This window comes from Lepus europaeus, chromosome 8 (genome assembly GCF_033115175.1).
Source record: "Lepus europaeus isolate LE1 chromosome 8, mLepTim1.pri, whole genome shotgun sequence".
Taxonomy (NCBI): domain Eukaryota; kingdom Metazoa; phylum Chordata; class Mammalia; order Lagomorpha; family Leporidae; genus Lepus; species Lepus europaeus.
Window position 1 is genome coordinate 99,402,064 of NC_084834.1, and position 27,440 is coordinate 99,429,503.

The following is a 27,440-nucleotide window of genomic DNA, read 5'->3' on the forward strand; positions in this document are numbered from 1 at the left end:
TTTGCCCCCCAACACGTAACTTTCATTTCCCTCTTCTAGCCCTGAAAGCACAGTGCAGCACCCATGTAGCATCCAGCGCTGATGCCTGTTAACATCAGCATTTCCTGGAGGAGGGATGAGCCATGTAATTCCCCCAGGCAGCTTCGATTTATGCCCTTCCATTTTGCTTAGTTCATTAACTTGTGCTCTTTGGGGAGTGCAAAAGAGATATAAATTGCTCACCTAAGGAAGGCATAATTTTCACCTTAATCCATCCCAACGCGTATCTTTCTTCTTTCTCTCAAACATACTTATAGCATCATAGCAATTCAAAATGACTTTTTTCCTCCATAATAGCCCCAAATTTCATCAGTGCTATGTCAAAGCATGAATACATTGTCGCCAAGAAAGACAGGTTTACTTAAACAAAAAAGAACAGAAAAGAATGGAAAGGAGAGAAAAAAAAGAAAAGGAAATGAGGTGACAAGAAAGGGAATAAGTGAAGTTATGACTCAGTTCTTCTTGAGAGCAGAGTGCACAGTTCACCGCCATGGGCTACCAGGCATTTGACTCTGAGTTCAGGATGGTGGGTGGGGCCTGTGAAGTTTGGGTCAGCAGACGAGAACTTGCTGACCTTGGCTAATGTCTGCCTGCGTGAAACTTCGGAGGGGCCCTCTCACAGAGATTTGCTGCAGGTTGTCCTGTTTAACCATCTGCAGGTGCCCTATGCCAGGATCTTCTTTCATGATGTACATAACCTGAAGGTCATCTGAGTCGGCATCTGTCACTTTCAAGTGCTGTTCTGTGATGCGTGCTACAGACCCTGGAGGAGAAGGCAAGAGAGGAGGTCATTCCCCATCATTTCCACCGGATAAGACGTCACATGAGTTTGGGAGACTGGAGGCTAACTTATTACACATTCCTTGGGTCTAGGTACCAGGCATTCAGCCTTCTCAGTTTCTAGCTGAATGATTTTTTTTAAAAAATGTGTTTTAAATGACAGAGAGACAGACAGATCTTCCACCTGCTGGTTCAATTCCCCAAACTCCCATCAATAGCCAGGATGGGCAAGGCTAAAACCAGGAGCCTGAAACCCAATCTGGTTCTCTTATGTAGGTGGAAGGGACTCATGTACTCGAGCCATTACCTGCTGCCTCTCATGGTATACATTAACAGGAAGCTGGAATTGGGAGCAGAGCCAAGACTTGAACCTATGGACTATGATACGGAATGTGACTGTCCCAAGAAGTGTCTAACCGCTAGGCCAAATATCTGCCCTCTGTTCCTGTGGTACCTGCTGAGAGCTGTAGGCCTCGGTTGATAACCAAGTGGGGAGAAACACTGGTAGGAAGCTCCACGTGGATCTCCATCCTCCCCATGTCCACATGCAGGCCATCAGTGAGGGAGAACTGGAATTCATCCACTGCCATTCCAGGGTTGCTAAGCAGGTATCCAATCAGCCCAGCCAGGACATCCTGGTAGGTAAAGGAAGAGCCCTGGACCAAAACCATCCCACTCTCTAGGGGCTCAGAAGCACTAAGTCTCCGCAGAAGATGACCTGAGGAAGTAAGTAAAGAACAGTAATGAGACAACGGTAAAATATACTCGCATACGACACCGAAGCACTGTCAACCAATTTTGTCAACTAACATGAGCCTGGGTAGAACGTCAAGTACCTTGGAGGCTCTTGGTGATGAGAAGTTGGTATTTTATGTATAAGCACAGGGTGCTGCCCTGTTACCTCATCTTCAAATAAAGAGGACAAAGCCCACTTTTCCTGGTTAGAAATGTCTTAAGGAGACGCAGGTGGATGTGGTAATATAGTGGGTGCGACATCACCTCTCCCTCCATGAATTCAAACATGTCATTTTATCTAAACCTCATCTTTCCCAGCTACAAAGGAAAACAGCATGATTCACTCATTGCCTTTCTCACAGGGCATCTCGAGTGGGTGCTGTGAATATATTTTAGATTCAGAAGACACAAAGCATCTTCAGACTGAGGTTTATTTGTGTTTTCAAAGGTCATGAGCTTCAACGGGATGGTTAAAGTGCTTCAATAATGAAAGTGAAAGTGAATGAAGGCAATCAGAAATGCAATGACCAACAACTTTTCTTCCAGGCACCCTCAGTCAGCTGCAAGGGTTTCATCTTTAAAGGACCAGTGAGCATTATGACAGATTGAGATGCATCATCTGGGCTCTAGAGCATTAGCTGATACCAGGAGGATGGCACTTAGAAAAGCAGGTAGAAGATCCACACAGTGGTTTTTGCTTCTGGTTTAAGACAGGAAAGTGCTTTCTTTACAAATACACAATTGACACACCTCCTGAAATGTCTAGCTTGCTTGTAGGAGGCTGCATGGATGGCCCAGTATTACCAGGCAATGATGCCCACTCTGAGAAGAGGATGAGCTGGCTTTGAAACCTGCCTTGCTTCAGGTTACATAGGAAAGCTGGATAACAGCTGAAATAAAATTTGAGACTCCAATCATTGAGGATTTGGGCTTTTTAAGCAACTGGTATCTACCATGACCCCAGAGAATATTAGCCAACTGTGAATTTGATTACACTTTGATGCAAATAATGGACCACATACAGGAAAAGCAAGGAATAACCAACTGAAATCAATGTGTTTATTCTAACAACCCTTTGGGTACCTCAATTAAGAAGCTTTCCATAGCAGTGTATGCCCTACCGTGGTCAGGCAGCTTTGTCAATACAAAGATCAGCTCATTATCTGGAGTGTCCAGGTCTTGTAGGCTCAAAGAAGAATTGCTTATCACCACTCCTGAGCTCAGGTGCACGCTGAGTGGCCGCAAGGTCATTCTCGGTGGCTCATCATTCCTCCTCTGATTAAAACATGAAATACCAGGTCCCACGCAGATATTGGTTTAAGAAGAAAGAAAATGCACATTATTCAAGAGAAGTATCATTGTTGCAGAAACTTTTACCATCAAAACAGTGTTTAATGTGTCACTATCTTTACTTCCCAACCGAAATGGTTCATTTGAGAACAGAGTGAATCACACCAAGTGTCCCCTCGAAGATAAGCGCTGGAGCTTTCATGAAAATCTTGTAAAAGCTCTGCATAGGTACATGACCTGTAACTTCTACACCCAAAATATGAACGTGTGATTTGACAAACACAGGTATATCTGGGAGATAAGGCGGCACACTGTGTGAACCCAGAACTCTCTTGGAAAACCCAAAGCATATCACAGTAGCTCAAAGAGGATACCATATTTGAAAGCCTGGGTTTCTAAAGCTGTTCCTGTCTCTGTGCCAGTCCCCCTTCCCCAACTGTACCTTAAGAGTGCTGCAGTTTCCATACATTTTATTTTCCCAGGGCAGAGGGTAATTCCATTCCCAGATTGATCTTTTGCTACACTGTCTCCCTAAGGGTAGTGGAGCAAAGCCTATGTATTTACTCAAATGAGAACAGATACAGCATGAAGGAATCGATTTCTTTGATGTTACAATTAACTTAATAAATGCATTAAAAATATAAGAAAAGGCAAGTATGCATGCAGAACCAAGCACAGTAATTGTAGAGAAAAATAGGCATGTTAGTTTTGATCTCAAGACGTGACTGGCAAAGCTTCTCTGTCTGACTTTCACAAACTATTTTCACACAGAAAGGATACATTTTACTCTGAAATGGAAATTCAGATTTCCAACTCAGACCTTCCCAAATGCCAATCTTAACTCTGTAGGTTTCCTGAAGGTCAAGGTTATATTTTAATACTGATCTTTAAAATTGAAGGTCAAATCCAATCTTCTTTGGAGTCTGCATAAAGAAAGCTCTCTAAGAGCAGAGTATTGTGGTCAAAAGTTCAACTTCTCCAACTGCCAAAGTCTTTACCTCAATGGTGATGTTGATGCTGTGAGTTTCTGAACGACTGGTTCCATCACTCACATAAAAACTAAAAATATCATGGGTTGGCTCAATGCTTTCATGAACACTCTGGAAATAGTAAATGGAATTTTCCAAGACATCTTGGATAGGGAACGATGCCTCTAGGTCACTGGTAGTTCCTGGGCCAAAACGATCACCTACATGAAAATCAAGAGAGAACTTTTACCTCGATCCATCAGTTCTTGCTTGTTCGGATGAACTAGGAAATACAACATCATTCTCAATGAGATGAACCTACTGTGTCTGAGAATACACCTAGGAGAATGGGAAAAGTGCCAAACCAGAACTGGAAGAATGGGAGCCAGGTCCCAGTTTCTACACTGCCTGTTTTTCTTCTTCAAATGGATCTATCTATCCTGTGATCACCCAGAGAATCAGCTAATATAGAATTAGGAAAGCATTCGGAATCTTATTTTATGCAGCACAGAATCAGTGCGTTTTTGGAAAGGAATCTTTTGATATCATATGTCTCGGGGCAAGTAAGAACACAACAGGTAAGAATTCTACTTAAGCTCCAGCCAATTTCAAAGATACTCTACGGGGACCGTCCTGCAAGGGTAACATTCTTCCTTCACACAGCACAAGGTGACCTGTGCACCTTTTTATCTAGGACACCTCTCCTCCAGCATGTTTTCATTTTATCTCCCAGTTCCTTAAGCAAAGGTCTACATGGGTCATAGCCCAGCCTGTGGGGTAGTGCACCAGGACTAATGTGGTGCTCCGGACACATGCAGGCCCAGACATGCTTGGGTACCATTCAGAGGCAACACGAAGATATAGCAGTGTTGAATTGATGGATGTTTTGTCTTTTACTTGATTCCAATCTGAGTCTCTCTAACTGATGTTAAATTGTTTCTACAATTTTCTTCTAGGGAGAGGAGATAAAGGAAATCTTTGTGTCCTCCAACATTCTCTGAGTATATAACAACAAAGTGTAGCTATCCAATCTGAAAGCTTTTCTCTCCCTTCTCCATGATCCTTTACAAAGAATAGATCATAAATTAAAAGACCATTAACTACTGAATTGTAGACAGTGTCACATTTGTTGACATCACAACAGAAATATTTGGAATGAAAGTGTTTTATTAACAATTTATTATAAAGAAGAGTTTAACATTTTTTTTCAATGGCATGGGTTTTCTTTATCCCTCAGATCGGATTCCTTTGGACACCAGAAGCATAGAGAGATCTAAGTGGCCAGTGACCCTGTAATCCCTGGGACATAGAGTTCAGTTTTCAGAAGGAAATGCTAAACTTCTTTCAATTTTTACTTTCTCCTTCCACTGATCACTATCAATAGGGGAAATGGAGCTTCTTAGAGACAAAAAGAACCTCAGTAAATGAGGCCTAAAAATACACACAAATATAACAACACTTCATTTTAAATCATTGGAAAACAAGTTATTCAACAAGTAAATCTGTCCCTGCAGCTGTAAGCACCACACTCTTCCACACCTTCTGTGTTTTTTTTTTGTTTTTTTTTAGTGTATATCATTCTTATCAATGTGCTTTCCTGCCTTCTTAAAGAAGAAATGGCCTATGTATAACTTAATATCATCAGGATCACCCACCACCCACTGAGCTGCTCTCAGAGGTAACGGAGGCGGTCCTGTCCTACTTGTGCCTCAGTGAATGCAGCGTCCATGTCATTAGGTTGCCTACTTGCAAATCCAGTCATTCTGTTTCTTCTCTTTTGTTGGTTAAAAGCAAAAGTGCTCTTCTACCAGATTTTTAGAAGATGTTCTGAATAGCTGGACTCTGATGGTAAGTAACTGGTTTCATGTGCAGAAAATGGACTCAGCTCTAAAAAGAGGCAAAACGGTGTCTCCCATGGAGCAAAGGGTGGGGTCCCTTGCTGATGCACCTTAGCACAGTTGCTTTGCCCCTGATGCCTAATGCCTTTTCCTTGCTTTTAGGTTTATACCAACGTTATTGGGTGTGGTCCTTGGGCCAGCAGTAGTGGCATGGGCAAGCTGGTGAGGAATGCAAATTCACAGACCACATCTATCTCCTAAAACAGGACCCCTGAGATTGCTGCCCAGGTCATCGTGTTTTCATAAGCCCTCTGGGTGATTCTTATACACACAAAAGTTTGAGAACCACTTTTCAGAGAGCCTGAGGCTCACTGGAGAGCTGCCTTCCGGGGCCGTGGGACACCTCTCTGCCTGGTGCATCTGTGCCCCTGCACACACTTCACATTAGCATGAAACTGTGTTATGAAGGCTTAATAAAAATGAAGCCATGGCCGGCGCTGAGGCTCAATAGGCTAATCCTCCACCTTGCGGCGCCAGCACACCAGGTTCTAGTCCCAGTCGGGGCACCGGATTCTGTCCCGGTTGCCCCTCTTCCAGGCCAGCTCTCTGCTGTGGCTCAGGAGTGCAGTGGAGGATAGCCCAAGTGCTTGGGCCCTGCACCCCATGGGAGACTAGGAGAAGCACCTGGCTCCTGCCTTCGGATCAGCGCGGTGCGCCGGCCGCAGCGGCCATTGAGGTGTGAACCAATGGCAAAGGAAGACCTTTCTTTCTCTCTCTCTCTCTCTCTCTCTCACTGTCCACTCTGCCAGTCAAAAAAAATAAAATAAAAAAAAATTGAAGCCACACAGGGAGAAGAGAAGGCTGGGGGCAAACACTCTTTTGTGATTTCCCACTTTGCCCATGCTCTTCCTCTGCCCACGCCAACTCCAAGGACTTCCTCAGATTTTTCTGCCTTCCTAGGCAAAAGTAATTGCTTTCTTCTATGTACTCTGTTAGCACTTTGCTCCTTTATCTGGCTTGGCATTTGTCATTTACTGTAATTTCTCTGTCTTCATTCACATCTCCACTCGAGTGAGGCAGGTTCTGTGTCTTATTCATCTTTATATCCACCAGATATAGCACATGTGTTTGTTGAAACAAACCTAATACCTGACCATCAAACCTGAGTGCACACTGAAAGATAAGATAGGGAAGACTCAAGGCTTTCTACAGCAGAACATGACCACAGCTAAATGAGTTTGCAGTAATCAGGTGCAATTCCTAGGCAGTATGCTGGCCAGACACCTGCAGTCCACAGCACCTCCGTGGGAGCTGCTAGCTGCACGCCAATCAGAGCCATGTGCTGGCGCTCAGGGCTCTCACTGCAGAGGGGCAGCACAGGGATCTGCCATGAGCTGTCTCAACTGCCAGTCACAGCAGGTCTCAGGGGGCTGGGGACCATCTATACCTTCTTGCCTCTCTTTCCTGCGATTCTCACCGGGGGGTCCACCAGGAGGAGGGGGGTTGCTGAAGAGGGTGTCACAGACAGACTTTTCTTTTCTTTCTTTTTTTTTTTTTTTTTAAAAAAAGATCTATTTTATTTATTTGATAGGCAGAGGTACAGAGAGAGACAGGGAGGGAGAGAGAACGATCTTCCACCAGTTGGTTTGCTCCACAAATGCCCACAACAGCTAGGGTTGTGCCAGGCAAAAGCCAGGAGCCTGGAACTCCATCCGGGTCTCCCGTGTGGTGGCAGGGGTCGAGCCCTCGGCGGTCTGCCAGGCCCTGGATGTTCATGTGGGCCATGGCTTAGCACACAGCGACAGACAGACTTTTCAACTCACGTCATTTCCATCGAAGGAGCTCAGGCACAAGCTGTGGTTCAGGTAAACTGCAGCTGCCTCAGCATGGGGCAGGAATTGTATTTCCCTGACACTCAGTTCTGAGTGTGAGCCACAAGCCCCTCCACCCCCTTGCTGGCCCCTCCTTACCCGGCTCTATTTTTTTTCCATAGCAGTTATTTACCTTCTACTATCTGAGAAAGTTTCCCAAGTATTGAATCTTTTATTTATGCGTCCTCTACTCCCAAAGCCAGGATCTAAGCAACCATAAAGCTAAATATTGTTGTCTGTTTTGTTTACTGATATATCCCTAGTGCTTTAAAAAGTGCACAGTACACAGAAAACACAGGGTACATTTTTGTTGAATGAGTGAAACCCTTCCTCCCTTCCTTCCTCCCCTCCCCACCCCTTTCCATTTCTTTGAAATGGTTCCTTTCCTCCATGGTTTCCCATCTCCAGGTCTATTCAGACCCAAAGACCTTCCCCCACCCTCCTGTCTCCCCAGCTCCTGAATAATGGAACAGCCAAGCCCCGGCTGGTACCTGTGCCGGTGTTCTCGATGCAGCCGTATTTGGGCAAGGCACTTAGTTTAATGACAGCATCTCCTTGGAGGTTATCCTGATCATCAGTGGCAAAGAAATGGTGAAATGAGAGGGGGGCTCTCCCTCCCTCCTCAACCTAGGAGAGAAAAGAACACAGGGAGTCCTTGGGCGGTCGCACAGAATGGCAGTAAAACAGACCTGGGTTGCAAAGTGCCGCCTGCATGACCTTCAGGCACGAGTTCCACTTCTGTAGGAGGCAGATCCTCCACTCCATGTACGAGATGAGGAATGTGCGTGCTGCGGAAGCCCCGCAATCTTTCAGTGCCTCTGCAAGCTACACTCAGGCACGATGACTTCCGTGTCTCCCTTCAAAGCTGTGCTTCATTCAATGATGGATCTGCTTATAAAGCAGCTCCGGCCCATTCCAATCAGCCACCTCACTGCAGGTGCACGGCAGGATGCTGCCTTGCCTCCCCATCAACATTCAAAAGCCCACAGCTCGAGAATGACAGATCCAGTCCTCCTGTGGACACTGGCAAGGTGACTGTCCAACACAGCATTCCCACCCAGAGAATGAAAGTCCCACCCACTCCTTTATAGTGCACATTTACACGAGGACATGGGAAGAAAGGAGTCACCACACCTGAAAGCGAGGGCTTATCCTAACATCAAAGAGGGCAATAAATCCATCTAAGTAAAAGCAGTCGCTCAAACTACCTTTTTCCCTGAGGGTTCTATTTCATACGCTAACTCTGCAAGCAGTGCCTGGTATTTATCACTGGCCTGCTGGAAGCGGTCAAGTTATTTCACTCAGGACAACTGTTGGCTAACTGTAGTAAGGTCTGGAAGTGACTAAGCAGACTGTCGCCCTGAGTCTGGGAAGGGTGACAGCGTAAGTGGCTTTTGTAAGGTGTGGAAATGGAAAAATCAGTGGCATAGCAGAACCATGTAGAAATAGCTCAGAGTTTCATGTATATTCAGCTGCCTGCCAAAGCCTGAAAAATGCTTGGAATTTTAGTGTATGGTGTGTATGAAGAGCAGGAAGAAGAAAAAAATCAATGAACTTTTATGGAATCCATCCCATGCACCAGGTATTGTGCTAGGGGTTTTGTGCTATTTTTTTTAACTCAAAGAAATCCTTTATGTAGTAGGAATATTAGTATTTTAAAGAAGAGACTATAGCTAAGAAAGATTAAATCCTTGGGTCCAAAGTCAGCCAGTTATTGGCACCTGAACTCATGTCTAGGTAGCGTCAATGATCAAGATATACTATATTATCCACCCCCTCCTCAATATCCTGTCAATATTGTTTATAGTGATAAGTATTGGTTTGAATTAAAGAGTGTTTGGGGGGCACTGTCCATGTCTTAGTTACTGTCAATCAGTACTAGCTTATAAATTCTTCAAAGACACATTATAATTCTACTTCTACACACTGGATTCGACATCTGGCTCCTTTCCTCACTCCTGCTTCAGGCCAGTGTAGACCCTGGGAGGTATCTGGTAAGTAACAACCCAAGTGATGAGATTCCTAGGACCCACTTGTTAGACCTGATTGAGTTCATGGCTTCCGACTTCAGTTCCAGCTGGGACCCACTGTAGGCATTTGGGGAGTGAACCAGCAAATGGGAGTTCTCCATTTCTCTATCTCTCAGATTATTTTTTTTTTTGAAGGGGAGAGTGACTGGGGGGTGGGATGGAGATATCTTCCATTCACTGGTTCACTCTCCGCAATGGCTAGGGCTGGTCCAGACGGAAGGCAGAAGCCAGGAACTCCATCTGGGTCTTGTTGCATGAGAGGCAGGGATACAAGCACTTGGGCCATCCGCCGCTGATTTCCCAGGCACATTAGCAGGGAGCTGGATTGAAAGTGGAGCAGCTGGGACTTGAACTGGTACTCTATTAGGAGATGCCAGTATTGCAGGTGGCTCCTTAGCTCACTAGGCCACAAGGGCAGGCCCCTGCCTCTCAAATTATAGAAGAAATATATACTAACAAAGTCTAGCATAGTGTCTACCACATAAGTCTTTGTTGACTAAATAATGTGGCTATAATGACTTCATCTCTGCATATACTTATTTTTATACTTTTTGAAAAATCTATGTTTGGAGCCACACTTTTTTTTTTTTTTTTTTTTTTTTTTTGACAGGCAGACTGGACAGTGAGAGAGAGAGACAGAGAGAAAGGTCTTCCTTTTCTGTTGGTTCACTCCACAATGGCTGCTGCGGCTGGCGCACCACGCTGACCTGAAGCCAGGAGCCAGGTGCTTCTCTTGGTCTCCCATGTGGATGCAGGGCCCAAGCACTTGGGCCATCCTCCACTGCCTTCCTGGGCCACAGCAGAGAGCTGGACTGGAAGAGGAGCAACCGGGACAGAATCCGGTGCTCCGACTGGGACTAGAACCCGGGGTGCCAGCGTGGCAGGCGGAGGATTAGCCTATTGAGCCGTGGCGCCGGCCAACCATAGTATCTTGATACCATTGCCTAGATAGCCTGGAGGAAGAACCTGGCAGCCAAGTTAGGCAAAAGCTTTTACCGTGATGAGGTCAGCAAAAGCAATGACTGGGGGTGGATTCTCAGCAGGAGTGATCAGGATGGTGAACATCTGATTGTCCAGATGGTTGTGGTCTGCATCAGACACGGAAAACTGGAAGCTGTCAGTAACCAGACGGCCATCTGTCTCAAACACAGCCGAGTACCTGTGAAGGCCAGAAGAAGAACCACAGCAATGAGCCGCACCAGCAAGCCAGGGAGAATGGGTGCCTACATCTTTAATATGAAATACATGCAATGTGTTCACCTCATATAAATTTAAACAATTGTTCATTAAAAAAATGAAAAGGAGGAATGGGGCCAGAAACAATATATTCTCTTAAGCAGGTGCAACCAGTTGCTTAAATATCTTAACACAGTTTTTTAAAAAAGTCCTGTCAAATACCACAAAGTGGCAGTGTACCTGATGTTCTTATTGTTGATGTCTTCCATTGTGAAATTGGAAGCCTCTGAGAGTTCCTCCACCTCAGATCCTGAGGTTTTTAAGAGAGAGCCATATGTGGGCAGAGAATGTAACTGAATCCAGATCTCAGAATCAGGCGAAGAATCATCCTAGGGAGGCAAATACGCGTTAAGACATGAATGCACATAGTAGGAATAAATACTTCCAGTACCAAAGCGTCCACAGGGGCTTCCTTCTCTGTGAAGTAGAAAAGTCCCTTTCCCTTTGTCATAAAGTAACACCATTGCAGACTGCATGAAAATGCCAGTATGTATTCCTCCAAAACACTCCCCTCATCATGTCTGCCTCCAAGAACAGCTCAAGACAGCAGTGGGGAAATGCCCTTGAGGTGTGGGACCTATTGTTACTATAGTCACCATACTCGGTTATGTGATTTGGTATTTTTACCAAACATCTAGTGAAGAACAAACCCAGTCAATTGTTAACTCATTCATACACAGAAATACAGCATTCTTCCTGAGATTCAGAAACAAGTAAGGTGCCCCTGGAACACCTGATACACCACCCAATGGTAAAATTCTGTGAAACAGAAAGAAGTCATTTCGTTCAGTCAATGACTCATTTTAATATGTATAAATGTGGAATTCACAAAAGAATTCATGAAGTCTTAGGGATTCCATTCTATCAGGACTGAAACTATAGCTGAGCTGCCTCCTGTGTTATTTATTGAGAAATAAAATTGACTTTCTGTGTTTCTACTGAGCATTTTAATGGACAATTTCCTCTTTCTTCAAGAATATTTTTGGAAATATCTACAAGGCAGGCAATGTCTTGGAAAGTTTCCCTGAGTCATCCATCTTTTGGAGCACTGGATTGTGATCCTGGGGGTACTCTACACTTTTCCACAGCAACGGAGAAAATGAATGTTGCACAGTTAGCCATATGTTCAAATGTGGGTTTGCACGGCGATGCCAGAGAGTTAGGAGAGGTAACTGGATCAGGAACGCCCACGGCAGGCTAGGGATAGTAGTCTTCAGTCTGCTTCCATTATCCCCAAGGGCCCTTTGATGTGTGTGGAGTCACAAAGCAAGATCACAGAATTTCCTCACATCACTTGACACTGGCAAGAGGGAACTAAAAGTCATTGAAGCTGCAGGACTTCAGAAAATGTCCCCTAAATGCATATTCTTTTCAAGTTTCTCTATTTCTCCACGTGAGTTACCAAATACAACATGCAGACTTCCAAAAGAGTATTTCCTAGTATAACTGTGAGCGCCCTCCGAGCCCGAGTTTCAAAAGCCATCTGAGTTTGATGGTTTTATCTTCTGGGAGGGACAGAGTTCCTGGCCCCTGATTAGCATGAATAGCTTCTAAATTCCACACTGGCACATTTGGCAAATAAATGATTATTTTATGTCAAACAAATCTATCTTCTTTCAGATCTCAAATGATTATTGGGGGTAAAAAAGTGGGAAATCTGTTAGACACATTTTTCCCCATGAAAATACCCTGTCCTAATTTAAAGAAAATCACCATTTTAGGATCTCCAAGATATCGTGGGCATATAAAAGTATATAAGAAATAGACCTGGCTCTCATGCAACTGGTCTTCTCTCTTTCTTATTCCTTTGGCATTGATTCATATTTGTATTTTCCTTGAACCACGTATATAGTCATTAACCCATCATTCAATACAAGGCAAGAATTTTGATAACAAATACTTAGTTAATGTGCTTTTCCTTCATTCTGTCCCTGGGACTGCCATCACCATGAATCTTGTTTTTCATTTCGTTGAATCTCTTAATATAATTTGATATATTACTGCAAATTATATTTTGGCATTTTACATAAACTTAACAAAAGTAGAGTTAGACTTCTCTTGGGGGATTTCTTTTTCTTTTTCCTCAACAGCAGACTGCTGAAGATCTATCCTTATTATTGTTTATATCTGTAATTTACCTACCATGAGGCTAATATTCCACAGAGTAAATATACCATAGGTTATCTCTTATCTTGTTGACAGACACTTGGCTTGTTCAATATTTTCACTATTACGAATAGTACTGCAGTAAACATTCTCATGCATGTTCTTAGTGTATATGTGGAAGTCTCTCTTGGGCAGGAATCTAGCCATAGAATGGCTGGGTGTATGACTGTTCATCCTCAGAAGACAATGCCAAGTTCTTTCCCAAAGCGGTTGACCCAGTTTAAACACCCACAAGCAAAGAAAAAAAAAATTTCCTGTAGATTCATTTCCTCTCCAACACTAGTTATAAAATGGTAAAGACTTCATGCGCTTTCCCTGAGCAATAGCATAGGCAAGGATCCTTCCACAGTTGATGGACCATATGGACTCCTCTTCTGTGAAATCCCCATTCATGTCTCTTGCTTGTTTTTCTATTGGATTATCTTTTTCTCCTTGATCTGTAGGCATTCTTTACATTTTTTTTTGCAATTTTTGTTTCTATAAGGGTGCTTCAAAAAGTTTATGGGAAATGGAATGAAAAGTTTATTTCAGTGCAAAAACTTTAAGCTCCATGCATAGTTTTTTTCAAAATGTGCACATTCAGTGAACTTTGGAACCTTCCTTGGATATGCAATTTTAACTTTTTTGCATGAAAATAAACTTATCTTTTAATTTAATTTTCCAAGAACTTTTTGAAGTACCTTCATATGTGCTGCAAATAGCTTTTTTTATTTGTAACACGCCTGCTTTCTGCTTTTATTATTTTGATGAATGTAAGTTTAATATTAAGATAGTCAAATTTTTTAATCTTTCTTTTTATCGTTAGCACTGGTTTCTAGTTTAATAAAGTATTCCCTTTCCTAACACCACGAAAATACTTACATACATCCTAAAGATGACTGTACCCTTTTACTTATGACCTTGACCTTGATCCACGTGGGGTTGGTATCTGTGTGGGCTCTGTAGGAATGCTACAGATGCTTTAGTCAACCTGCGAACGATCACTTGGTGCAGTTCCATGTTAGAAGCGGCTCCTCTGTTGTCACTGATCTGGCTTCCCTGTTTTTCTATTAGCATGCCCTATTGGGTCGGTTTTAGACTGTCAACCATACTCTTGTGTTACACTGTTTCAAACACTATGGGTTTATACTAAATCCTGATACCTGGTAGGGCAAATCATCCTGCCCTCTGATTATGCTTTTGAAAAATTGTAGCCCTTTGTTCTTATGTATTTTAGAGATAGTTTACCAACTGGGTTTTGACTGTAAGTGAACTGGATTGAAAGGTCCTTTTATGGGAGAATTGATATTTTTTCAATATTAAATATTTCAACACATGAATATGTAAATCTCAGAAGTTTGGTGCTTGTCACTTAAGTGTATAATATTCCCTGTGAAGTACTGCCTGCTGTTGTTAGATGTAGTCCATGGGACATGATTTTCTGTAATACTATTTTAAATGGTATCATCTTTTTATTTTTATTTATTGGCTAATTTTTTTGCTTATGAATACCAAGGCCATTGCTGTTTGTTGACCTTATGTCTGGCCTCTTGGCAAATTTTCCCTTTATTTCCAGTATCTTGTCAAGAGAGTCTTTTGAATTTTCCACATAACCAATCATAGCATCGATCTCTAGAAGTCACACTTTTTTATTTTACATTTATTCCTAGACAGGTGATATGTAATGATGTTGTGTTATCATAGTTTTGCATTATTTCATTATTTTATTTTTGGTTGATTCATAGAGATGCTATTAACTTCTTAAAATTAATTGTATTTTTCCTCTCCTCCTTTCCCCCTCCATATTACAGACAAGAAAATTGAGGCCTAGAGAGTTGAAACAGTTGTCAAGGTTCCTTGTGGCAGTAAGTGCTGAGGTTAGTTAAAACCCATCCGTGCTACCCCAGCACCCATGCTCTCTCCCAGGCTTGTTTCCCTGCCATGCATAGCAAACAGTGTTTATAAAACACTGTTAAGAAGCAAAGCAGGAAGAATCTCATTTTGTCTTTTGTTTCTTCCCAGATCCTATCACTGTCTTCCCCTTAAAGATACTGAGACCAGACTCACCTGCTCCTGTCCCTGTGTACCCTCTGTGCCCTGCCCCATTGGAGACTCGGATTGCACTTGGCTTTCCCAGCTCCTCTGAATGTTCATGAAAACTCAGTAACTATGCATATCTGAAAAAATTCTCCTGTGACAGTAAGTATAAAATTCTTTCACAACCCTCAGAGAAAGTTAGCATATAATATAGCTAAGTCTTTAAAATATATGCTATGCTTTTAGCAGGCTAAATAGTTCTTTTGGAGTCTTTCTGCTCTGGTGGGTAAATTCACATTCAATCAATTTCTGCAAATACATGTTCAGTCGCCAATGGGCTTACATTTTGATATGCAGCTTATAATATGCAGTTAATGGCTAGGAACTGCTCCTAGAGTGCTATTTTGGTCTGTCACACATTTTTCAGGCCTCGGTGATCTATTGATTGAACCTGAATTCATACATTTTTATGAATTCATGAGTTTCATAAGATTCAAAGACCATAACCTATGGTAAAAATCATTTGTGAATTAAAAAAAATCAAAGTTATTCTGAAACTTGAGTAGACTCACGAGAAAAATCAAGGTGAAACTCAGTTTCTCATAATTTAAAAAAAAGACAATTTGAGGGAAAATTCTGTATAAAAGCAATTGTTCCCAGGCTGATTCTTTATCTCAAATGCTACAGTTCAGGACCGGATTTTAAAGTGAAAGCCTAGAAAAAGGTTGCTTAAAACTACATAGTGCTAAAAGAAAGGAAGGGGGGAAATGGTCATTGGTTGAAATTTTAATGTTACTGAGAAAAATTCAACACTAAGCATGATTACCATTCAGATAATTACTCTTCCTTTCAAGGCACTGTAAAAACTACCGGTTGTTTTATTTACACAGAGAATACATACCTGTTTACAATATCTGTAACTGCAAAATAAAATTACTTATTATCCTTAGCTCCAGAGGTAGAATCAAAGAAAGATGACTTTCGTCACCTAGGATCACTTCCCAAGGCAGAGCCAGATGGGAGAAGAGACTCCAGTGCTCAGAGTCTCCTCCTGGTTCCCTACCCACAGTGCTTCTCCTGGGGCATGAGGTAGGGGAGGAGCCAGGGATTCTGCCTAGGCAATCTGAAGAAAGCAGTGCCAAAGAGGGTGCTGATGAAAAGCGGGATTTGTCTTAGGGGACTATGAGACACTTTCATCCGCTAGTCATTGACCAGCAAATTCTCCCAGAATGCTCTTTCCCCTAAATTCCTATTGGAAATATTATAAATGGCACTTAGACAATGGGCACGTGGGGTTGTTTCTGGTCGACAAATACCCACCCCTACAAATCCTCACTGTGTTCCATCACACCGTGTTCATTCAATTCCAGGCTCCCAAGATGCTGGGAGAGGCCAGAATCAACAGTGTGACTGCCTCTAAAGGCCAAACTGTAGGGAAGATGGGGACACACGGCCATCTCCCTGCTGCCCTGAGTATTCAGACCTAGAACTGCCCTCTAGTCAACCCAGCTGGAGGGGCCACCAAGAACAGGAAGAGCAGGTGTCATAGCTTACCATGTACGCAAGGTGCGCCCTGGTGATCACGGCTGTTCGTTGACTAGCAACGGTGATGCTCAGAGAGGAAGCCGCAGCCAGCTGAGGTCTTCGGGCCTCAGACGGTGACACCTCCACTCTCACTTCCAACGTCATGGCTGCGAGGCCATCTGTGACTGAGATCTCCATGCTGTCTTCCTGGGCGGAGGAGCCATCGTGCACGTACTGCACAGCATTTTTCTCCATTTCCTCCTGAGTGAAAGTGTCACCTTCCAAGAACAAAACAAATCACAAAACCGGTGGCTTCTGGAAATAATACTTTTCACTTGTATGGCATCTTGGTTCTCAGGGTTTCAAAGTATGTACAGAATCATCCACGTTGGGAATGATAAGCTCATCATAACCCACCAACACAGGTTTCTCTTTACACCACTCTCCAGGAAGAGTGAGGTAGCCTGATCTGCACTTCCTGGGATGGGAGGCTGACTGCAACGAGGCAGCTAATTCCTCCTGAGATAGCTCTAAGGTTTAAGTTCTTAGTCCTATTGAGCTAAAATATACCTCTACAAAATCCATTCTTTATTCCTACTTCTAGAGAAACAAAGAACAATCTTCTATTTTTTATGAGAGCTCTTTTGGAATCTAGTGTTTAATTTTTAAATTTGAAAGGCATAGTGATGAGAGTGAGAGAGAGAGAGAGAGACAGACAGACAGACAGACACAGAATGAGAAAGAGACCTTCCATCTGCTGGTTCATTTTCCAAACGGCCATAATGGAAGGGGCTGGGCCAGGCTGAAGCCAGGAGCTCCATCCAGGTCTCCCATGTGGGTGTAGGGGCCCAAGTATTGGGCTCATTTGCTGCCGCCTTCCCAGGTGCACTAGGAGGGAGCTGCATTGGAAGCAGACCTGCTGAGACTAGAATTGGCCCTCCAATTTGGGATGGAGGCATTAAAAGTGGTGACTTGACCCACTATGCCTCTATTCTGGCCTCTGGAATATAATCTTGATACTGAAAAAAATCTTTGAAAAACTTAAGAAAATAAATTACACCTGATAAACCTGTAAGAGGGAGAAATGCAAGAGTTTTTTTTGAAATTAAAAACTGAAAAATATACTTGAAGTTAGAAACCCAGGCTGTGCTGTGTAGTCTAGAGTATTAATACATAATAGATTAGAAAAGTATTATGTGAAATGTGGCATTTCACATAAGTTTGGAGAAAATGGGATTAAGTAAAATTTTAAATTAAAAATTTTTAAACTGTAGGATTTATTCAAATTTTAGAATCTCTAATACACAAATAATAAACCTTTTCAAATTTGTTTGTTCATGGAATTCTTTTTTAACAAATGCCTCTTTGGTGCCATGAGCCTTAATGATGGCAAAAACACAGTTGAGAAACTGCTCTTCTTGGATGTTACATTCAACTCCATTTTTCAATAAATTGTTGACTCCAGTAATGGATAGAAAGAATGAAATGGGATAGAAGAATTAATATTCTACATAGTCGTTCTCAATTTTCTCTTTCAACACTGTGCTACTGTGCTCTATGGTGGTAGTAGTATTATGCCTAAAAAAATAAAACTTTTTATAAACATCTTTAGATTTTTTATATTACACAAATGTAGGCTAACTGTAATGCTAAAAAAAATGAGCAAAGACTATTATGCTCTTAAAATAGTTCCCTTGGGATCCTATAAATCTATTATAATGGTGGTTCTTTTGTTCGGTCAATTTTGTAAAGTCTACCTATGTGACTCCTACATGCCCATGAGTTGCTGTGAAAAATTCATTCTCCTTCAAGGACAACAATTTGTCCCAGCAGGGATGTTCTGAAGAATGCATTAGTAAATCTGTAAAAGGATTCTTACAAAGGCTTTGTGAAAGTACAGATTGCTGGACTACGACACAGCATTCTGGGGAGACTACTTTGAAAGCGCAAATATTCACTCTGATACACAAGGGTTCACTATTCAGAAGTTAGATTGAGTTGTGTTCTTTCTGCTTTTCTGTGCTTCCTAAATAATCTACATCCTTTTTTTTTTTATTAATCAGAGAGAACACAATAAATATTTTGGAAAGCTGGTCACATCACAACACTGCTACACTGCTTAGATAATACTTCAGAAACGTACTCAGCTTTTTCTTTTCAAAGATCAATGTAGCCAATGCTAACAGAGCCATGATGCTAAAAATTCTTATAAGTTTCATATATCAAATTAATACTAATAGGGGCTGGCACTGTGGTACAGCTGATAAACCCATCATCTGCAGGGCCCTTGTCCCATATGGGCACCGGTTCGAGTCCCAGCTGCTTTACTTCAGATACAGCTCCCTGCTAATGCACCTGGGAAGACGGCCCAGGTCCTTGGGCCCCTCTACACAAACAGGAAACAGAAGGAGCTCCTGGTTCCTTGCTATGGCTTGGCCCAGCCTTGCCTGTTGTGGCCATTTGGGGAGTGAACCAGCAGATAGAAGCGTGTGCTCTCTCTCTCTCTCCTCTTTCTAACTCTTTCAAATAAATCTTAAAAACAACTTAAGACCAACAAATGCCTTTTCATGAACACAGTGAAGGAAAGTGACAGCTGACATCTCTAATGGCTTTTTTTCCCATGCATTTACTCCAAGTTCTGGAAGTAAGCAACCAATTTCACCTAGAATGTGAGGAAAGAGCTTCACGGGTTTTGAGGTGGGGATGGGGGCAGGAAGGGGTTGGAAGGCAGGAGCAGGCAGAGGAAAAAGGTCTGAAGTAAATACCCAGGCAGTGAGGTCAACACGAAAGGCAGCATCTCTCCTAGTTTGCTCAGAAAGACACCTGCCTTCCTGTCTGAGACACACACAAGCAGGTCAGTGACCCCGCGTGCAGCTACCTGTGGCCATGGGCCCCTGGAACTCAGCTGTGTGCTTAAGGAGCACCCCATGCGCGGGAGGCCTCCGGAGCTCGAAGAAGAGGTCTTCAGCTGCGGTCTCAGCAGCTCCCACCACCGACCGAAGCCCTGCAGCAACAGAGTAAAACAGAGTGAGAACCAGGGTTCCTTGGCAACCAGAGACTCCGCCCTTTAAAGCCACAGGCCAGGCTGCAAGCCAGGCTGTGAGTAACCCGGGAGTCATCACACGGTGCTTTTGAACTCCAATCAAGCACAGGATGAAAACAGATAGTATGGGACCATACTTCAACAGGCTCATGGAAAGATGGAATTTAAGGGAAAGTTCAATTCTGGTGCAAAAAACATCTTTGAAATAAATATGAAGGGTCTTCAAAGAGTTCATGGAAAATGCATATTATGAAAAAGGTGCAGATTTCAAGAATGTTTTGCATCAAGATAAGCTTATCTTTTAATTTCATCTTTCCACGAACCTTTTGAAGTGTCCTTGCGGTCAACACCCAAGTTGCAAGTGGATCTTTCCCAAAGTTCACTTACAGGTTTTCTGGATCTGTAGCCCTTCCTCCCCCTGGCACACATGAGGGCACACGTAAAGGCTGCCCACAGGTCAATCAACCCCTGCTAGCTGGGGTCGATTGTTTTCCAGAAAATATTCCCACAGCCTGTGTTTAACTGTCATCGTTTCTCCCCTTTATATTTTTCTGAATTCACAGGAGTCAAATTTAAAGAGGGTTGCTGCGGCCATCACGAAAGTGAGCAGGGGTCAGTATGCTAATAAGTAAATAAAATGATGCACGAAATAGCTGGGCCAAGTCGCCCACTTCACAGCTTCTGAAGGTCACTGTCGTCTGTCACTTCTATTATTTTTCACTTTCTGAATAGAAAACAAGAGCAGCTACTCAAAACCACGTCCCTCTCGTCCTTCCTGCTCTCTGTTACCTTATACTTTAGGGATGGGCCACAAATCAAACTCCTAGAGGCTGGAAAATAAGTCCTGGGTTGTGTGCCACTGCTGAGTGGTGGCTCCAGAGGGTTCGTTCGCTTCTCTCTGTGCTGCTTGTACAGGTGTGGAAATGGCAGGAGGAAGACACGGATGGAAAGACATTTGAGAGGTGGTCACTGCTGTCTGCCAAGCCTCCAGAGGCTTGAAGAGAGACTACTGTAGAAATACAGCACCGTTTCCAAAGCCATGGTTCCTACCTAGAGAAGTGCTGCCTCCTGGGCTGACCCGAAGCAGGGGAGCCGTGACCTGGAAGACGGGAGGCTGCCGATCAGTGCGAAGTAAGTGAATGGTGAGGACCAGCTCCGGACCTGTGTGCTCTCCATCCGAAACTAGAAGGTATAAACACAACACAGAGGCTCACACATGCAAATACTGTGGAGTCTGCTCAGCTTCATGGTGTCTCGACAAACTTGTGACCTTAATATTTTGAAGAGATGCTTACCAATGGAAAAAGTTGGCAAACAAGGAAGATACTGCGAGCTCTTCTAATAAAACTATTCCTATAGACATCAGCAAGGGTAAAGACCCTAAGAACACAATCATTCTAAGAAGCCACTTTCACAAGATGATTTTGATGACTGTTCGTGGAAAAAGAAGACACACAACTTATGTACTCTTGAGACAAGGCTGGAATAGGCTTTTATTTATGGAGATTTTTTTCATTCAATTTATTCTCCCAGTACTCCAGATAAATATTCTGCTTAATGAGCTCTCTTTTAGAGATGACATGGCTGCGTCTATTAGAAAAGACTTTTATTAAAAGACAAAACCACCCAGGCAAATGTCTTATACAGCCTTTGTTTGGAAGGAAGCAGCCACATTTTTCCTTGATCATTATACATAATGCCAAAAATAGAAAACGCCCCATCAACAAAACAATGACCTTAATGTTTTATCTCCCTGGACTACCTGACACCCGAGAGCACACGGATCAGATCTTAGAGAAATGAAAGTAGATACTTTCTCATGTCTTCTTCTAAAAGCCTGATTTGGCGAGATGGCTACAACACCAGCCCATTGCTGTTTTTATCTGTAGTAACTATTGCAAGAACCATACTGTTAACCATGTTAAGTGTCCGATATGCTTATGATATACCTGTGGGGTGGTTATGTGAAACTGGGTTGCCTTCCTCGCTTTCTTTTGGACTTAGTGACAAGTCATAGGAATCTGATCTCTTCTTAAGCCAATCAATTGCTTAATAGCCAAAAATTGCTCAGAGACTCCTGCTACAGATTCCATTCAGGTTTTAGCTTTGTCTTTGACTTGTGACAGATCTAAAGGTATGGCTCGGTTTCATAAGGTACACTCCACGTCCTACAGAGTCCAGAAACAGCTCCCAAGGAGCAGGGGAGACACTGTGCGTGTGAGAATGCAGGCATAATGGGTTTGGTCACTCAGTCAAGTGTTGAAGTCATTGCTACTGCATCTTTGTTTATGTTCAATTTCCTCGCTGGATCATCAAAAACAGGGACAGATTATTCTTTACTTTTGGGGGTTGGTGGACAAGCTTTTCCATGTATTTCAGTGGATTCAGGATTCTCTGAGGCTCCTTGAATCTAAGTTAAGACCTCTATGTTAAATAAAAATAAATAATTGCACAATGCAATTTTATTTGCTTTTCTACATTTTACATGGGTTTTATTTGTAAACAAAGGTCAGGAGGCCCTCAACATCCTTACTTTACAGAGGAGATAAGAAAAGTCCCTAGAACTTGATGAAAAAGCTTTGTTAATATCACAACAGCTTCTCAGTGTAACCAGGCCACCTCCTTGCCTCTGAAAGCAAACGGAAGAAATCCGTCTCCCGGTATACACAGTAAAACAAGAAGATTTAGCACTTGGGGGAGGCATTTGGTAAACAAACATAAACATTTACAATTAAAATATTAGCAGTGATACGTCTCACACCCTCTTTGAGCAACATTTCTGATTTCTCTGAGAAACAGAGTGCCTCTTTGAGTTAAATGGCTCCTGTGGGCCCCATTGGCCTCATGCTCAGAACCACTGTGCAGAGCGTCTGTGCTTGTCCTGAAGCCAACCAGTTCAGGCACATCAGCTTTCCTGCTCATGGGAGCTGACCCAAAAGGAGCTGTTCTCCCTCATCTTATGGGTTAACATCAGGGCTGGGGTGCGGCTGCCTTGATTCATTATCTGCCCAATTATAAATTCTCTCTCTCACAAAACTCTTCCAGAGGAATTGGTTTTCTTCTTACCAGATTCCCAAAGCTTTACTCCTTAGGAAAAAGAGAAAAGGAAACTTGACCTTGGGTAGAAGCAAGATAATTTAAGGTCAGCTCAAGGTCCATTCTCTTCACTGTGTAATACATTTAAGGATCATTTTATTTAAGGTTCTAGAGAAACTAATTATGAGCTCTTCACCTACTTAAACTTCCAGGCAAAAGTTAGGGCATGGTACAATGACACCTGTTTTTCACGACCAACACACATACACGCACACACACACACGCGCGCGGACTAAGCCAACTATGCCATACTCAAAGACAGAAACTTGTATTAAAATCTTGGTTCCACAAAGTTTGTCAGGGGTGGAGACCTGGAAGATTATTGACTTTTTATGGTTTTCAGTATCTCCAGCTTTAAAATGCTTAAAATAATATCTGTCCTTGCAATACTGTCATAAGGATTAAGTTAGACAACTTTTATCATAAATTGTTTTGTAAAGTATAAAAAGGTATTATACATTATTGCTGATTATATGAATTATGTAGTGGACTGTTACTAGAAATAAGCTGAGATAAAAGGGCTGAGATCAACAGTTGGCACCATTCTGGAACTTACTGTTGATTCAAGTATGATTTTTAATTCTCAGAAAGGAGAAAGGGCTGGGAGTTTGATGGAGTCAATTTTCTGTCCCACTAAAGCTTTTTTCCTATAGGATATGGAGCAGGACATAGGGCTGGTTGATTACAATGCAGTAGTCAGTACTATCTATACATCTCTGTGAGGACGCTAATTATGGTCAAGCATCCTCACTCTACCCTAACAAGAAAGCTTCTCCCTAGAGTGTTCACACATAGACACCAAACTTGCCTCTGCTTTTGCTGACAGCTTCTGCTGCACTGTGAACTACATCTAAGAAGCTGAGGTCTTCACAAGAAGCTTCCCAACTCACGCTCTAACATACACTTTTCTCTCCAACAGCAAGGCATAGAGAAAGAAAGGACTGATAAAGGGGGAAAAATTCCATTTTCTAATAAGGTTAATATTAAAGACTTTACCTGTGAAATGAAACTTTACTGACTCTGGCAGGCCTGGAAGAGCAAGAGAGAAAATCAGTATATTAAATATGTTGGAATCAGAGATAGATAAGACAGACAGGAAATATGGGTCAGAGGTTAGGAAAGTAAAGAATATTTTACTCTAAATGATTCTGGCTTAAGGAAAGATCACCAGATCATTTGCTAATGTTATGTTGAATTTAATGGCACCAGCATTAATTTTTAAGTTGCAAAGAGAAGCACACAGTGGAAAAAATTTATATCATAGCAGCTGGAATGATTTATAACGCATTCATTCTGATCCCATTTTATCAGTACATAAAACCCTACAAATCGGTGAATGTGGGTGATGCTGTATATCAGTGACAGGGCTCTCTGGTGGGTCAATTCCATTGTAGACTTGAGTGATGCCAGGGACACTGATTTACACACTGTGACTGTGGGAGAGATTTATCTCATGGCATTTATCCCATAGCTTACAAACGACAGGATTCTCTCTCCAAAGAGGCTCTGAGAACTCCGGCGAGTAAGGTTTGGAAGGAAATGACTTCAACCATGGCTGACATGCTTTCTTTCTCTCTAATCCCAAGATATCCTGAGTTTCTTGTAAAGTAGAGCTTAGAGAACCATGAACATTTCCGTGGGCTATTAACCCAGTTACTAAACATTGGGGGCACTCTGTAGAGAAGAGGCGGATTCTTGCCCTTAGACATTTTCAATCTAATCAAGAAGTTAACCATTTTCTGGACAGTTGTCCTTATGTTAAATAAAAGCAAATATCATTTCATAATTTACCATAATCTGAAAAGAACTTTAAATTATTTAACACATGTCCAAATTACCATAAGAAATGTCCAAATGTTCTGTGTGAACAAACATCACATAAAGGTATTTCAAAAAGTTTGTGGAAAGTGGAATTAAATGGTAAGTTTACTTTGGTGCAAAAAAAAAATAATTGAAATCTCATATACAGGAGTCTCCAAAAAGTTCATGGAAAATATGTTTTAGAACAAAATGCAGAGTTTTCAAATTCTTTCACCGAAGTAAACTTATCTTTTCAGACCACTTTTCCAAAAATCTTTGTGACGTTCTTCTGTATAAAAATAATACCCTACATTCATGTTATATGGTATGTCCAAGATCACAAAGAAACAAGCTCTAGGATTTTTGAAGGCATAGAAAATAGTTAGGGGTAGGAGCTCAAAACCCTGCTCTCTGGTCACAGCTTTGGTTGCGGCATTAAGGGAAGAGATAAGGAAAGAAGGCCTTCCTGGCTTGGCAGAAGGGTTCACGGGAGCTTTAATGATAAGGTATTGTTTTTCTGTTCAGTCTTCCTCTAAAAGGCTGTCTTCCGTCAAATCCTGGTTTTCATGTGCATTTTCCATCCCTCCATGACACATGTCCTGAGGTACTATAGAGCCTTCTTCATTGGACTCCCCCAACCCACACCCCCAAGGCCATTGATACCACCACAGAGTTCCTTAGGAAATGTTATCTTAAATAGCTTCCTCAACTGGCTCCTCGTGTTCTGGGGATGAAAACACAAATCCTGGGGCTGGCTTTGCGGAGTAGCAGGTTAAGCCACCACCTGCAATGGCTGGCATCCCATATGGGTGCTGATTATAGTCCCAGCTACTCTGCTTCCAAGCCAACTTTCTGATAATGCACCCAGGAAAGCAGCAGAAGATGGGCCAAGTGCTTGGGTCCCTGCACCTGTGTGAGAGACCTAGAAGAAGCTCTTGACTCTGAGCTTTAGCTTGGCCTAGCTCTGCCTGTTGTATCTAGCAGATGGAAGACCTCTCCTTTTGTCTCTCCTAATCTCTCTAACTCTGCCTTTCAAATACATAAATATTAAAAAAAGAAAAAGAAAGCAGAAATCCTTAACGGCTTCCTCTGGCCTCTGTCTCCCACCAGGCTCATCCCTAACTATGCTTGACCCTCAATACTGTATGCTCAGATGTTTTTAAACTCTCAGAAGGCCATATTCCTTCTTTCCCATGGCCTTTGCACATGGACCCATGGACTTCTTTCAGGAATGCTCTCTGACCATCTCAAGACGTGTACTTGACCTCATTGGCTTCCACCCTCCCCTCCACTGCCAATAGTTTCCTGGGGCAGCCCCCACTCACGATCAGTCTTGTTTGGTTTAGTGCCATTCTGAACATTCTTCTTCCTTTCCAGAGCTCTTATCTCAAATCTGCAGTTTAACTCTTATTACTGGAATTCTTTATCAAACACTGTTCCTCTCTAGATCCCCAAACTTGCTAAGAGCAGATCCGTGCCTCCTTTTGCTCACCGTTTTAACTCCAACAGCTCACTCAGTGACAGGCACACAGACAGCAGAAAATCCATGCATAAGAAGACTTACTGGAAGTATGCCTCCACCCATGCATGAATAAATGAGCAGAACAGAACAGAACTGAGCCCACACTACACACTTGACATCATGCTACATACTAAGCCAACAGGTCTCAATGCAATTTAAAAGAGCTGCAAGGCAGTATCATCAAACTGTCCATAAGACCGTGGGAAAAGTTAGGGGGCATCTGTTACCGGCGTCTCCAGGCAGAGGAGAGAGCATTACCAGCGAAGGAGAAGGCCATGATCTCCTGCAGGTGCGGGGCTGCAGCGGGAGGACGGTACAGGATTTTGCCCTGGTTAATATCTTCCTGCGTGAAATACCGGATGGGAACCTGAGGCTGGTCCCGGTGCTCGATGAGTCCTGCAGAGAAAGAGGTTGGCATGAGCGTCCCCAGTAACCTGAGCCACAGCGCCCCCCTCTCCTGCTGCTGCTGCTGGTGGTGTTGGGGCAGGGGGGTGTCTTTCATCCTTTAAGAGCAAATGGCCTCGGCCTGTTCTTGGTAGACTATTTTCTAGCTATTTAAGAGAAGGGAAACCCACAGACAACTGACTAGGATGCACTGAATATAAACCACAGTAAGTTACTAACCACTGCCCCTAATGTGCCTTAGACCAGATTTTTTTCTGAGATGATTATGAGATTCTCTCACTGAGTTTCAATTTAACAGCCAGGGTCCCTGAGAAACTGGCACAGACTTGTCTTCTACTGAAGCCACAAAGAGATTTTTCTCAATTCGCCCTCTTTCCTTCAGAAACTCCTTAGACTCTGAGGTCATCTTTGACGATGGCCACATGGATCTTGATTATTCTAAGAACTGCATTTGTGAGGGTCACTATGCTTGTGAGAAATGCTCCAGGGGCTACAGAGTTGCCCATGATTTCAAAGTTCTGCAGGTGCACAACTGATGCCATGGTAACCTTTCCCATCTTGCTCACTGCCTGAACAAAGGGCACATTGACACCCGGTGTTGAGCTAACTCTCCTTCCCGGGGGCTGAGGGGCCGGGGGCCATTTTCCAGGAGAGTCCAGGCTGCTGGCCTGGGAGAACTCCATCACTGGCTTGGCAAGGGGAGGAGAAAATCCAGCCACTGCTGGACAGAATGAAAATGGGAGGGATAACTTTTAGATGTTGTTTCCTTGGGCTTTATCAAAGGGGTTGCAATTTATGTCTCAGACTTTTCCTTCTCTTTGGGAATTTGATCATAGGCGAGCTCTGCATCTAGGGCAGTGGCTGGGCTTGGGAGACAGTCTCAGCAGTGGAAACAGCAGTTTTAATAGAAGCTGATCTACCCAGGAAGGGCAGCAACACCTCTCCTGGCCACAGGCTGACTAGTTAAGCCCAGAGTGAAGCAATCTAGTGGCTGGGAACTGAGGATGAGGCCCAGCTATCCTCAGCCTGGAGTTCTATACTGCCTTGTTCCCCTAGGGGAGGAGGAGTGCCTTATCATCCA

The 27,440-nt window shown here is 42.9% G+C and overlaps 1 protein-coding gene across 1 annotated transcript in view; it reads right to left on the reverse strand.

Annotated features, from left to right (window-relative positions):
• FRAS1 (Fraser extracellular matrix complex subunit 1) overlaps positions 1-27,440 on the reverse strand; it is a 308,843-nt gene that overhangs the window by 102,816 nt on the left and 178,587 nt on the right. Inside the window, exons 33-44 of the mRNA XM_062198919.1 lie at positions 26,213-26,350; positions 23,629-23,661; positions 20,587-20,718; positions 19,372-19,497; positions 16,524-16,771; positions 10,968-11,116; positions 10,548-10,710; positions 8,013-8,148; positions 3,843-4,033; positions 2,676-2,829; positions 1,274-1,537; positions 614-802 (exon numbers count right to left, since the gene is read on the reverse strand). Coding sequence (XP_062054903.1) covers positions 614-802; positions 1,274-1,537; positions 2,676-2,829; positions 3,843-4,033; positions 8,013-8,148; positions 10,548-10,710; positions 10,968-11,116; positions 16,524-16,771; positions 19,372-19,497; positions 20,587-20,718; positions 23,629-23,661; positions 26,213-26,350 — 1,923 coding nt within the window. The remainder of the gene's footprint in view (positions 1-613; positions 803-1,273; positions 1,538-2,675; positions 2,830-3,842; positions 4,034-8,012; positions 8,149-10,547; positions 10,711-10,967; positions 11,117-16,523; positions 16,772-19,371; positions 19,498-20,586; positions 20,719-23,628; positions 23,662-26,212; positions 26,351-27,440) is intronic.